Source organism: Euprymna scolopes, chromosome 23 (genome assembly GCF_053919585.1).
Source record: "Euprymna scolopes isolate OS-2025 chromosome 23, ASM5391958v1, whole genome shotgun sequence".
Taxonomy (NCBI): domain Eukaryota; kingdom Metazoa; phylum Mollusca; class Cephalopoda; order Sepiida; family Sepiolidae; genus Euprymna; species Euprymna scolopes.
Genome location: NC_136504.1, coordinates 70594478 through 70609472, shown reverse-complemented (window position 1 = coordinate 70609472; position 14995 = coordinate 70594478). Strand labels below are relative to the sequence as shown.

At 33.0% G+C, this 14995-nt stretch overlaps 1 protein-coding gene across 4 annotated transcripts in view; it reads left to right on the top strand.

The window, feature by feature from the left end:
• LOC145245982 (ras-related protein Rab-27A-like) overlaps positions 1-13813 on the top strand; it is a 123414-nt gene extending 109601 nt beyond the window's left edge. For all 4 annotated transcript variants that reach the window (XM_080107775.1, XM_080107773.1, XM_080107774.1 and 1 more), the window contains 3 exons: positions 8765-8850; positions 10980-11207; positions 13396-13813. In XM_080107775.1, coding sequence (XP_079963901.1) covers positions 8765-8850; positions 10980-11207; positions 13396-13606 — 525 coding nt within the window. In that variant the 3' untranslated portion in view covers positions 13607-13813. The remainder of the gene's footprint in view (positions 1-8764; positions 8851-10979; positions 11208-13395) is intronic.
• The last annotated feature ends 1182 nt before the right edge of the window (positions 13814-14995 follow it).

Genomic DNA, 14995 nt, shown 5'->3' with positions numbered 1-14995 from the left:
TCCTGGGATGTTTCCACTCTTATATCTTCAACTCTCGTCGGCGCAAAGTTGAGGTATGAGATCATACTATGGACGTTGAGATCGATCCCTTCAATGTGCCCACTGGGTCTGGGTGCTACTCGTGACAAGCAGTCTGCAATTGGAACTGTTTTTCCTGGGGTATATTTTACAGTAAAATCATATCCCTCGACCTTCAATAACATTCTAGCCAGTCTTGGGGGTGCTTGTGCTAGATTTTTCAATGCTATCGACTCCAATGGCTTGTGATCCGTATGAATTGTCGTTTTGTGGCCCCAAACGTAACTGAAATTTCTCCAGGCCAAAGACGATAGCCAACATCTCCCTCTCTATGTTTGAGTAGCGTGTTTCTGGTCCGGAAAGTGCTTTGCTCGCGAATGCTACTGGTCTGTCGTTTTGTAGCAGAGCCGCGCCTATACCCATTGAAGACGCATCTACCTGTAGCACTATTGGTTCTTTAGGGTCGAAGTATCGGAGTGTCGTATGATTTCCGATCTCTTTTTTGATTTCTTCGAATGCCTGTTGCTCCTGTGAAGACCATGTGAAGTCATTCTTCTTCGATGTTAACTCACGTAGGGGTTTTGTCAGTGTCGCGAGTCGTGGAGAGAATTTGTTCAAGTAGTTCACCAGGCCTAGGAAGCTGGTGAGCTGCTTTGCATCCTCGGGGGGTTGCATCTGTGTGATCGCCTCTATTTTCCGGGGATCTGGCTTGACACCGTCTCTTGAGATTATGTGGCCGTAGAAAGGGATTTCGGAGGTTTTCACCACAAATTTCTCTGAATTAAACCTGCAGTTTCTTTCCCTTGCTCTAAACATTAGCTGCCTCAGTGCCTTGTCATGGTCACTGCCGTCTTCCTCGAATCTGTACACTACTATGTCGTCGCATATGGATAGGACATTTTCGAGGTCTCCGAAGTTTTCCTGCATGGCTCTTTGGAACTCATCTTGGGCAGATTTGACTCCCATGGGGTACCTGTTGTACATGTATCTGCCATGTGGGGTAATGAATGTTGTGAGACGTCTCGACTTTTCGTCCAGTTTCAAATGCCAGTAGCCGGACTTGATATCGACTTTTGTGAACCATCTAGCGTTGTCTAGTTCCGCAGTGATGTCTTCGAATGTCGGAGTCGCATAGTGTGGTCTGTGCACTGCTTTATTTAAGTCTCGGGGGTCGAGGCATAGCCTGACCGATCCGTTCTTTTTAGTGGTACAGACGAATGAGTTTACCCAGGGCGTTGGGTCCTTTACAGGGGAAATTATTCCCTGGGCCTCTAAGGAGTCCAACTCCAATTTCAACTTTCCTTTTAGGGATATTGGGACTCGCCGTGGTGGGTGGACAACTGGTGGTACTTCGGGGTTTAAATGGATGGTGTGTTCACCTGGCAGACAACCAATGGAGTCGAATACGTCTGGAAATTCCTCAATGATTTTCCTCCTTTCTCCAAGGTTTCCCATCGTACATGGTTCCTGCACGGGGACCGGTTTCATGTCGTGCGGGGGAGTAGGCCGGGATGCTTTGTCCGTCACATGAGTTGTGTCCGTTTTTATAGCCAAGTTAAGGGTGACTAGCCCTAATTCTCTTGATGTTTGGAGTCCTATTAGTATAGGGTCTCTTGATTTCACCACGTGAAAGGTCGCTTTAACGAACTTGTCGCGGGATCTGACCCCTAAACGACAGGTCCCTTCTTGGTCTATCGTTGAGCCTCCAAACGCAATTAGCCTTATAGCTGATTTTTCCAGTGGTACTCCTTTCAGTTCCTTGAATACCTGTTTAGGTAACAGGTTGCTCATTGCACCTGTGTCGATTTTCGCGTCAACCTCTATTTGGGCTTTGCTGTTGCCTATCTTCAGTTTTGTGAAAGCTTCTGTGGTCGCTAACGGTAATTCCTTTACTGTGTGAAAGTACAGCTCCTCTGTGGAACTGTTGTCGTTGCTACCCATATGTGCTGCTGCCATGTGGATTTTATTCTTATTATATTTCCTCTGTGGCTGGAATGACTGTCTGCGTGTGTGCCCCTCGTCTCCCATTTTAGAGTGGCAAACTTTAGCAAAGTGTCCCTTTTTATTGCATTTTAGGCAGTATTTGCCTTTAGCTGGGCATTTATATTGATGGTGTTTTGTGCCACAATTACCACATGTGGTAGGTCCACTGGGCTGTCTGGCTCTAACTGCGAGTGTAGAGCTGTCTTCTACTGCTGTTGTACGTAATGCTTCCATTTGTTTACACGTGGCTTCTTCTGTCTCGACGATTCCGAGTGCTTTCTCGATCGTGAGATCGCTTCCTTCTCTTATTAGGGACTTTTGTGCAAACTGTAAATAAATACCGAATATGAATAGGTCCAACACAATGGTCTCTTCCACCGTCCGACCGTATTCACACTGTTTGGCTGTCTGACGCAGCCGACTTAGAAATGCGTGTGCCGATTCATCCACGTTTTGTTTACATTTTAGTAGGTTGTGTCTAGCTACACGAAAGTTTGATCGCGGATTCGCATATTCTTTAAAAAATTGGATATATTTATCCAATGTCCTTTCTTCTCCCTGTCGAAAGGGAAAAGTGTCACTTATTTCCTGGCCCTCGATACCAGACCATATTAGCAAGTAATTTAACTTTGTGTCTGAATCTACGTCTTTCATTGGGCCGTCGAAATATAAATGAACTTGCCTGATAAATCGGTCCATTGATTTGGCCAAATTTGAAGTGTTCCAATCGATTGTTGGAGGTGGTAGTTGCGAATATGTATTCATCGTCGATTGCGAGAAAAATACCGACACCACGTGTGTTTTTGTATTAATTTTTTTTTAGATCCCGAAAATGTTCGTTTTTTTTTTTTTTTTTTTTTTTTTTTAGGGTAATATTGTTACTATTCCTTTGATTCTTTAGAGGATCCCACTTCTGACACCATGTCGTGATAATACATACTTTGGAAGCATTGATAAACAGACTCGAAGGTGGTGTAAAATGCGTTCTTTATTGTCTAGTAGTAAACGTTGCACTGAGAAACAATGGCGGACGAGATTCATACGTCACGGGCCAAGGGGCATAACTCTAGGCGACTAATAGTCTCTTAGCCTATATTATGACATAATTCACTAGCTCTTATTATTTTAAAAAAAATTAGCTTCGATTATTTTATGATACGTAATGATAAAGTTTATGTAAAACTTTCAAATTAAAGTCAGATTCGATTCACAACATAGAAGATTCATTAAAAACATTAATCATTGAGAAATTTGTGTTCACCTTTGACCCACATAAATAAAAAACCACATTCTCTCCTGAAAATATTTATCCAAATTATCTAGATTATCAGTTATTCAGTGCAACACTCATCGATGATTCCAGTAATAAATGGGATGCAATAATGAATTTTAGTATTGCAATATTAACAAGATGAAGCAAAGGGAGGTAATTACTCAGTTCTTCTGAAGTAAAAAAATCCGGCCAAAAAATATTTTGAATAATGTTATCAATAGATTATCTTATTATAAAATGCTGAAGATTTTTTTACATCAACTTAGCATCATAACTTAATAATATATTAATATATTTTCAGTTGAGTACAATTCTTATTGCAATAAGTATAACTTAGTTGCAATTTATTACTTACTACTTGTTATTGCTAGGAGTTTTATTTATTTACATTTTTATTTCATTTGTTTAACTTTTAATAATAGGATTTCTTCACTTGAAAAAAAAAAGCATTATTTGAGTTGTGAAAAATTGTAAAAAAATTCGCTTTTACAGTAATCTAAAAATAGAAATGTAAAAAAAGATTTTCCTTCTCGGAGAGAAATTAAACTCAGAAATCACATCTTAGCAGGCTTGTGTCTTACTGATGATGATTACAATTTATCTAAAAATTATTTTAATCATTATCCAATAATATTCTATGTTTTTAAAACTAATGTATTATATATTAGTATTAATATTTATTGCAAAGAATATGTTATTATATACATTTATTCAACATGATAAAATATTATTAATGTCTTTATTAAGCTATTAACATTTTTTTTTTTTTTTTATAAAAAATATATTGTAGAAAAGAGAAAATGAATTTTGTTATTCATGAAAATTATGATAAAACTTCTGTATTTCCCATAATAAATAAGTACATTTTGTCAGGGACCATGATTATATCTGACTGTTGGAGAACCTACAGAAAATTAGAATCAGAAGGGTTCCAACACCTAATGGTGAACCATAGTCTTAATTTCATAGACCCTTCGGAACAAACAAGAAGTCCTTCGATTTCCTTTAGTCCTTCTCATCCCTCTTTACCATCTTTGGCTGCTCCTCAGAACCTGTCCCCTGACCTAAAAAGAAATAAGGAGTAGAAATCTAAATAAAAAAGTTTTCTTACCTCCAAAAATTAAATAAGAAAAAGCATTTTTCAAAAGGAAAAAATCCCTCAAAACATAAAATGTTTTCAAAAACTGTCCTTACAAAACTGTTTTCATTTGTTGAACTATTTTAAAAAAAATAGTTTTCTTATAAAATATCTTAGAAAAAACATCCAAAATCTTTTCTTACAAAAAAAAAGAGGAAAATGTTTTCATTACTCATTAAAATAAACAAAATATTTATTCATGAAACCTTCAGTAGGTTGATATTATATTTTTATTTATTGTATTTCCATTTTTCTTCATTTTATTTAGTATATGATAAATGAATTGAGACCGAGTATTTATCAGATTATTTCTCTTGTACAGTTGTTATTGTTGTTACGGCTGGAACACTGGTTCTAAGAAAACATTTGTATTACAAAATATCGGCATATAATTTTAAAGAAAAAAAGATTAAATAAAATAAAAAAATCAAAATAATTAGTGACTAATAATAATAAATAATGCATTTCAAATGCAAAACCTGTTTATTTACTTGTGGTGTATACAAATATTAAATATTGTAGATATTTTAGAAATAATTTGTGTATTAAAATCTTTCCTTATGCTAAACTGAATTAGAAAATATATAATGGACAGATTCAAAATAAATGTACTATATAGTTTTTCATGGAATATTACAATTATTTCCCTTTTTTGTTTCAGTTTATGCACTGTTACAAACCCATATAAAAGTTGATATTTTTGCTGATTTAAAATATTTTATGGGATTTCAGAGGACAAAAATGAGTAATCACTTATTTCTACTCTTTTTATTAATTCCAAATATGGTCTTGTTTTTTTCTCTCTTTATTTTGCACTTGTTGAAATAAGTTATCTACATTTATGCAAATTTAGACTTTCTTACTAGCTGCCTCCCATGAGTCTAAATATTTTTTAATTTTTTTAGTGACAATTTAAAGTTTTCAAAGCCACTCCTCCTTATAAAACTAATTAAACTAGAAAATTAGCAGAGAATAGTTAGGAGATTGTCTTATCTAAGAGTACTTAGTGAATGATTTTTTATATTTATAACTGAACCCCTTTATATCGTTTTAATAAGAATGGAAACCACAATGCATACTCCTCACTCTTCCAAACATTGTTTAGCGAGTGCTGTTACCAAATTTGTCTGTTCTGGTTCCTGGTTGGTCTCTTAGTGCTCAGTGGTCATTCTGGTGAAGACCTTTAGTATTGAAAGGTCCTGTTTGGCAAATTACTGGTTCCACCATGTTGTAAAAAGATCAAAAAAGCAAATCATTGAACTCTGGTTACTAAAAGTCTGTATAACTGGAGAGCAAAAATCATTTAATCCAAAAGAAGAAAGAATAACACTTCAATTACTGGTCTTTTTGGATAACGTAACAATTATTCATAGAAGATGATATGTTATATGTCTCTTAGTATTCGTGTGTGAACAGCATCCTTTTGTAAAGTTTGATGATTCTCAAGCTTAGTCATCAACCTGAGAGTCAGTCAGTCTCAGTAATGTGGTGTACAAAGCAAAGTTATTCTGGCCGATTTTCAAGTTTATTCATCAAGTTTGAGGGTCGGACTTTCAGCAACATGGAATTGAGTTGGGAGCAAAATGGAGACTATTAGCCCGATCCAGTTGAGTTTCTCTTTGTCTTCTGACTCTCCATCTGACTCTGTGTGTCACTCTGTCTGCAGCTCCCAATGCACAGACCTATGTTGAAAATTTCCCAGGGGGATGACTCTGCCCCCACTACAATTCATAATTCTCAAACATAGGTTGCCATGTTTACTGGTTCTAACGTGCAAGAATCCACCCTTTCTTTTCTTCTTCTATTTTTTCACCCCACTACCATGGCAGAGGCTTTCTCCCACCATTCGGGCTGGTCCCAAAATTATAATTCTCCTTTATTTAATTTTTATTAGTTCCAACCACAGAAAGGAGGTTATCAGAAATCAATTAACAATCAATGCTGTAGATATGTATTTTGCTTTTCCAGTTTCTTGATAAGCAGTTCTTAACAACTTGACATATTTTCCAAGAAGAGAACTCTGTCAAAGATTATAATTCGGTTTATGATATAAAAAAAAAAAAAAAGAGACAGTCATATCTTCTGCGATGTCAAAGACCATTCTGCCTGAGGAGGCTTGATATGGCTGAACAAAGAGTCGTTATTCACTTATCACAAATTCTCAAAGTGATTTTACTACCAAATCAGTTTTCACTTTCCAAATCTTCTAAAAGTTAATTTATTGTCAAATCCCATTTAGGGTTATTATAACCGAGAAAATCCATCATATTTATTAACAATCTTTTTTTTTATTTTTTTTTTTTATAACTTCTACAAGCAATTAAAACAGTTTCTGCCCTATTCTTTCCTTCCTTTTCTATTTCTGTCTTTTTCTTTTCTTCCTTTTTCTCCCTCTGAATTTCTACGTTTCTCTCAGTAGCATATCAACACTTTTTTTGATCCACCAATATTGTCACAAGTCATAGAAGTAATAGAAATGTACCTATTGTTGTGATATTCAAGTAATTTAAAATAATTAATAGATTGATATCTATTTTTAAATATAATTGTTTATTTGAAGTCAGACACAAATAAGATGTTGAAATGTTTTTGTCAATTTCTAATAATATTTTAGGCTAGCATTTCAGCCCGGCATTGCCCGGGTGTTTGGAGGTGTATGTTGAGCAAAAAAAAGAAAAAAGCGGTCAATTTTTTAACTTTGACCCCTTAACATTTATTGTTTTGGGCTCAAATCAAGTTATTAAGTTAGATCCATGTCCAAGGAACCTATATCTAAGATGGAGGAGTTTGGTAGAGTGCTCAAAGGTCAAATTGTTGAACTTTGACCCCTTAACAGCCAAATTTTTGGCCGAAAACCGATTACGAAGATTTTTCCAAATCTCTGTACCCTGTATATAAAATTTCGAGTCTGTAAACTAAAAATTGACATAATTATTGCATAGGAAAATGTATATAGACACACAGATACGTTCACTTTTATAGATATATAGATAGATTTTGAACAGAAAATGCCCCCTGTCTCACAAACTTCTTCGCTGAAATAAAGATTTTCAGAAAGAAGTGAATTAACATTTTTTAGTGTAAAAAACATGCTGCAAGGATAAAAAGGAAGAAATTTCTAGTCAGAATCAAATATCAGTTGTCAACTACAATGCTGTTCAGGTCTAAATTCAAAAGTCGGACTGACTTTTCTTTATATATCTTATGTGCTTAACCTTAATGAGTTGTTGATTTATTACAGAATAAATGATTAGAAAAAAAAAACAGACTTCATATTTGTAAAATTTGATTTAAAAATACTCCAAATCAATCTGCAACATATTGCAATGGTAAAAACAATGTTTAAAATAGAAATACATAATTAAACGGCTTAGAAAAAGCTTCATTTTACAAAAAGGTTAACATCTGTTTGAAGAAAGAGAAATCTGCTCAAATTTTGTGAATTAACAGTTGTTTAAATTTTAATGAAATTAGATGTTAAGCATTTTCAAAGAGGGAGAGGATTCATGCTGCTTTAGATCTCATTTAAACATACGAAAAAGGTGAAAACGGAAATTATTGAAGTTATGGGCTTAGAAAAGATGTTCATTTAAAAGGATCAGAAGTTACTCCAATTTTGAGAAATCATTGCAGGGCAAATTAAAGTAGATTAATTTCAAAAATGTTTTGAACAGTTAAAGAAAAGACAAAATCAGTGGTAATTGCACATGTTTGCTTAAAGAGAAAATCTTTATATCAATATTTGAACAAAAAGTCCTCTCCAAGCATGTCCACAAATTCAGGACCCACGAAAATTGAACTTGAATACTTAGAGTAACACAGTCAGTTGTTTGATAAATGTTTCAGAGTTATTGACAATTTTGAAAGTTGTATCTAAATATGCTTAAAATGAATATTTAGAGGATATTATTGATCAGTGATAAAACAAAGGCTGTTGGATATTCATAACTGAAACTTGGTGGACAAGCCAGAGACTGAAATTTCTTTCAACCAAATTTCAGAAAGGATTGTGAATTTTATTAACCATTCCATGGAGGGGTCACCCTATGATGTAAATCCCACAAAATCTGAGGCAAGCGAACAGACACATCTCTCATATTATTATAGATAGAAAATAGTTTTTGTGATTAATTACTTTTATATAAAAATAGAATTAGTATTTGATAAATAAGGTTATGACTTGCATATTTAATGCCAATCTTATAAAAGACAAAACAAACCTCAAAAGCAAGGAATCCTGATCCAGTCCTTAATAATTCCAGAATAATTTATTCTTTTACTGTATGCTTCGTGTCAGTTAGTCAATTGCAATAGATACAAACAATCATTCTAATATAATTTTTTAATTTTAGGTTCACCGAACTCCATCTATTGATGGTACAATTGGACGTACCCAACGGATTCATTTGCAACTATGGGATACGGCTGGACAAGAAAGGTATATGCCATCAGTTTTCTCGTATGCAAATTTATGTTCTTGTTGCATAGCTCTGAAAGTCAAATTAAAAAATATAAGATTCCTTGTCATCTTCGTCATCATGAAAATCGCTCTTTGTTTTGTTCACAAGTTGTAAGTAGATACTCAGTTGATGGTTATGTCTCGCATTGGTGATGTCTGTCACCGCTCTGGTGTTTCAACAGAAGAAATAAAGTTGTTCCTTTTCTTCTTTTTTTCTATGTATAATGATGATCGCTCTCTTCCCCAGTGCTTGTAATAATGAATAACAACAAAAAAAGCAGCAGAAACAGAATTTTTATTTGATGGCATCTTCAATGTTTTATTTTTTACAACACTGCAAAATTGCCTTTTTACATTAGCTGCTCCACAAGTTGGGCAAGTGAAGACATCTTTGAAAGAAGAACCAAATCATATTGATTTGTTGCAGTTACCACTCCCATTTTCATAAACAATCAAACATGAAAATGCCTGTCAGCAGAGATAGACATGTGACTGACATTTCACAACCATGCGCATTAAAACTAGCGACAATTTTAGACTTTTGGTTCATGATGCCATATCTTGATGTATAGTCCTAACTCTGATTTTAAACTTCTAATGGAATTTTCTATTCCTCTCTGTGGAAAATTCTTTATATAAAAAATTACTGGTTTTAGTATTATTTTTAGACACCACATTCCAATATCAGTATAGTTTTACACCCCTCCCCCCTCCTCAAAAGTACATTTAATTTAAAAAACTAAAAATTTTGGAGGGAGTAGCGAGTGTTCTGCAAGTTTCTACAAAGCAAAATGCATAAAAAAATTACAAAAACAGGTGCGACAAGGTAAAGCAGTGGTTGGCAAGAGAGATGGTCATTGGAGTGGTTGGCAACCGTGAAGAAAGAAGATCTTTGCTATTCTTCATACAAGAGTTGTAGTCAACGTTATATAAGAACCAAAACATATTCAACCTTATTAAAGAGTTTCTCACTCTTCACTAAGATTGTGTTATGTTGTCAGTCTACCGGAAAACGCAGGAAACTATTAAAATGGTCGATTATTATGATGAAATTATAACAGTCGATTATTATGATTGGTAAAAGTATAATTGTTAGAAATATTTTATCGATATGAAAAGTTATGTCAAGTTGAAATATTTACATTTAATGGTTGTCAGGAATGTTAATTTGACAGATGGAATATAAGCTAACCATAATATAAGCAAATATATGTGACAAAAACCCAGCAAGAATCTTTAGGCTACATGTAGTGATGACATAATAAAAATATAGATCTTGAGATGTTACATGGGAGATCAGTTCGATACGCAACACCTGAGTGGACAGATGAGGTTTTTATGACAGGACGCCCATGGAAGTCAAAAGGAGGCGACTTAGAAAAATGTAATCTTATACAAAACGTGCCAACTCTGAAAAACAAAAACAGCAAGGAATAAATGATTATATCAAAATATAACTCCCGTTTGAGCATTTTCACTTTTAGAGAGAAGCACCTTTAATTTCACGATGCATAGAATGGATGGTTGGAAGGAAGATTCGAGGTATGTTTTTGCTGATGTTCTGACAACGATTCCTGTAAACTGTTAATGTATGTATACACACATCAACACCCAATACACTAGACGAATCACATATCAGAAAGTTAAAAGAGAATCATTATAGAAACACACATCTGTTGTATATACACCTGTATATGTGTGTGTATATATATATATATATATATATACCTACCTTTGCAGGCAGTTATTGCCTGGAGGAAATAGGAGATGAAGATGCACTCTCTTCCTGATAACAGTTAAGAGAAAAATGTAATTCAAATTGAATAAAAATTATATATTAATGAATAAAAGCTATGAAATAACAACACCAAGCTGAGAAATTGATCAAGATCTCAACTCTGAAAGAAACTTCTCATACTTTGCTTTTTTTCCCTATTGCAAAATAATACAAAGAACCAAAATTAAGTGCATAAAAGTTACAAAGACAAAGAAAAAAAACTGTTCATTGTAGATTGATATGGACTGAAATTCAATTATAAAAGTGAATTAAAGTGAACATAAAAATATTATTTTTAATATTTTTGTATTTGTTTTGATTTCTATTGTAGGTTTCGAAGTTTAACCACTGCCTTTTTCAGAGATGCCATGGGATTTTTACTTCTTTTTGATCTGACGAATGAACAATCATTTGTGAACACTCGTAATTGGCTGACCCAACTCCAAACACATGCATACTGTGATAACCCAGACATTGTTCTCATTGGTAACAAGGTTGACCTAGAAGACAAAAGAACAGTTACTGAAGCCCAAATACTAGAGTTTGCAGAAAATCACAAGTAAATTCACTTTTCTTTTTTGTTTTTTCATATAAATATCTTTCAAATGTTATTCTTTCAAATCGGTTATGAAAATAATTTGAGATACTTTTTTGTTCTTGTTATTAATACAATTTTATAAAATAATCATTCATTTGTATTGGTTTCTATGTTGTTACGTTTATTTGTATTTCGTTACATTAATAGGACTATTTTTCTTTAGCTTATATATTATGGGATGGATTAGAAGTCTTCCTCTGTCAGTGTTTTTATGTACTAATGAATTACCACTTATCACGGACCATAGAGCATTCAATGATAAATATTTTCAAGAAAATCAAATATTATGATTTTTTTTTATTGATAAAAATTAATGTTACACATTCAAAAGCAATAAATAAAGTAAAAGCAAACAAATATGAGTTAGGATTCAACAAGGAATAATGTTAGTGTAATACATTATGATGTTAGTGTAATGCATCATGATGTTAGTGTAATACATTATGATGTTAGTGTAATACATCATGATGTTAGTGTAATACATTATGGAACAAAGCAAGCTTGCACATGTCTGATGTATAAAATATGTGGAAAAAGACACACAACCTAATGTTTTTAGTAGCCTTACCACAAGACGATAGTTTAACTACAATGAATTTGCCACTGGAAGGTACAACTTATCAACAAATGTATCTAAAAGCCACTTAAAAAATACACCCTAGTCCCAAGCATTTTCTTGTTCGTGTCATATTTAAAGTGAAGTATCTAAATTCATTTCTTTCTAATGTAAACAAGTTTTTTTGCTTTACATCACATAATTCTAAACAAGATGAAGACTTTGATTGAATATGCAATAGCAATTTATTATATAATGTTACACAAAATAGAAATGAGAAAATAAAAAAGAAAATAAGTGGTTCACTTCAATGAAAATGATGACACGAAATAATAATTCATAGACAATTGATGCTTCAAAGATTTGTTAAAAACAGATGATAAACAAAATGGAAATTCCATGGGAGAAGAGAAAGCAGCAACAGATATCTTCTTTTATGGAGAAGATGTTACGATAAACAATGAATGTGAATCGGGGTGGGGGTGGGCATTATGGGAAAGAGGTGAGTAAGGATAAAACCTGACCCAAAACAGGATGAATGCATTTTAGTGAACATAATAAGGCCAGATGAAGTCAGAACAAAAATTGAAAAATATGAGAATGATCATGAATGATGCAATGGTGAGAGAAGATTTGGGAATGAAAACAAGAAACGAAAAACATGAAAAATCTGAAGAAACAACAAAAAAAGGTTGTTACTAAATTAAAAATCAAAACAAATTGTGGCAAGATTGAGTTGTAATGTTTCATGGCCAAAGCATCTTTTATATGAACTATTTTCTTTTCTCTTTTTCAGCCCCAACTTATTTTTGTCATATATTTGCAATGTATTTTATGTTTCATTTGGTATATGTATGGCATTTGATGGGAGGGATATCTGTAGAGGTTGCTTTATTTCTAATAATTCTGTGTGCATATTTTAGTGTATTATTTGTAAACATGATACTATATCGTGTATAATATTATGAATTCATCTGGTTGAGGACATGTATTACATGGAGAGAAATGATATGAAAGTGATATAATGGATGTGTAATGTGAGTCTTATAGACAGGTTTAGTTTTGATGAACTCGGAGGAAAATCAAATCTAGACTCTATATGGAGGTGTGTACAGTTCTCTCAGTGATACAATACTCTATGCTTGACTATTGACTTTTCTAGCATTGAGACTAGTAGTAACGACCGTTTTTTGTCCCACAGCCAACAAAAAGTTAATAATTGCAACTTCAGACTAAGAACAAAATAACTAAAACCAAATAATTATAATTTAATAATATATTTGAAATTCAAGAAAAAAATTAATATTGCTAAATAGGTTTAACTATTTTGCTAGCAAGAATGATGGAATTTAAATAACATATTTTAGAATGTTTAATGTGATTACAAAATAGGCTTTTTAATATTTTTCTTTGCACTGGAAATTTATTGACAAAAAGTATTTTAAAAACTAATTTTACAACACAATTACACTTTTAGATGATGGTCTTATTTATTTATTAATAAATATCTCCACCAATAAATTGCTTCTTTATTTGACTTGATTATATAACATATATAATTTTAATTTGGATTCTTTTATGTTTTTTCACCAGCCTGAAATATTTTGATGCTAGTGCTGCCACCGGACAAGGCGTCAATAAAGCTGTGGAGTGCCTTCTTGAAAAAGTGATGATCAGCATGGAACAATGTGTGGATAAAGGCCAGTTCATCCGAAAGACAGGCCGTTTGGTTGGCACTCAGAAAAATGCTGCGGAATTAGACTCATTGGATAATACTGCTTCTTCGAGCTGGTGTGGCTGTTAATGTTGATGATCAACTCAAATTTTCTTCCTCTTTTTCTTGTTATTCATTTCTTAAAAAATTCCCATAAAAACATTTTTAGTGCTAAGTCATTTTTATGCTGTTCTTCAATTATAGTTGCTATGCAGTATTTTTCTAATATTTATTCTGTGTTATAAAAACAAAAATTCATGTATTCAAAATAGAAATACAATTTTACAATCCTATAAAGCACTATATTTTCTGAAATATCTCACGAAATAATACTACCTTTTTTTTCAACTTTCATGAAATCAAATAAGGTTTTATATCATTTTAAACCTTGTTTCTTTTATGGGGTGAACTACTTTATTATACACATCTCCATGTTTTTTTTTTCTGATTCCATCCTATTAATTCCTTCCCAACTTCCTTTATCTATTTGTGATATCCTACCAATACCAAAATTTGGTGCTATTTAGGATTTTGCTGTGTGTGTTCATCTGATATTTTAATGGTTGTATACTATAGCATGACCTTCCTCCTCCTCCTCCTCCCCCCTCAAAAATACCACCTATGGAATCGTTAATAAAATTCACAAACTTTTCTGCAATCAAACTATATTTTTAGAAATATATTTCAGTCTATGACTATCTTGTCCACCAAGTTACAGCCGTGAATGTCGAATAGTCTTATTTTTATCGCTGTTCAATAATCATACCTGAATACGACATGTAAAATTGCCATTATATCGGATACGCTCCTCTTTTCGCAATGTCTTAATTTTGGCTGTAATCACCCTTTTAAGTTCTGGAATAATTGGGGATTGTTGATAGATATTATCTTTGAGATAACCTCACAGATAAACATCTGGTTATGATTTGAGGAGTATGAAGCCCATTTAAGATTACGCTTCCTACTGATGAGACAATCATTAAAGTAGCTCCCCATATTATTGGACAGCGATAAAATATTGCTGGGTATTCATGATTAAATCATAATGAGCAGGTCAGAGAGGGACTAAAGTTCATTCGTACCAAATACGGTTGAATTGCAGAAAAGATTGCGAATTTTATTAATGATTCCATAGATAGCATTTTGTTAGTGGGTAAGGAACAACTTCTTTCATATCAAAAATTTGTTTTTCCTCCAAATGATTAACTTGATCTTCCACGACTCTTCTCTTTTACAAAAAATACCTTTGCTTAATTTATCTGTTTAAGACATTTTTTCTTAAAGCCAAATTTCTACATTTTTCATAAAAAGAATTCATATTGAGAAGTTTGTCAAAAATGATTTTGAAATGGGTCACATCAGATCAAAACAAAATACATATTTATTTAGAATAAGAAAAATTTAAAAAAGTGTATTTTTTAAACTATTATATTTAATAATCGAGTTCTATTAGAGATAAAGATGGACCACGATTGGTTT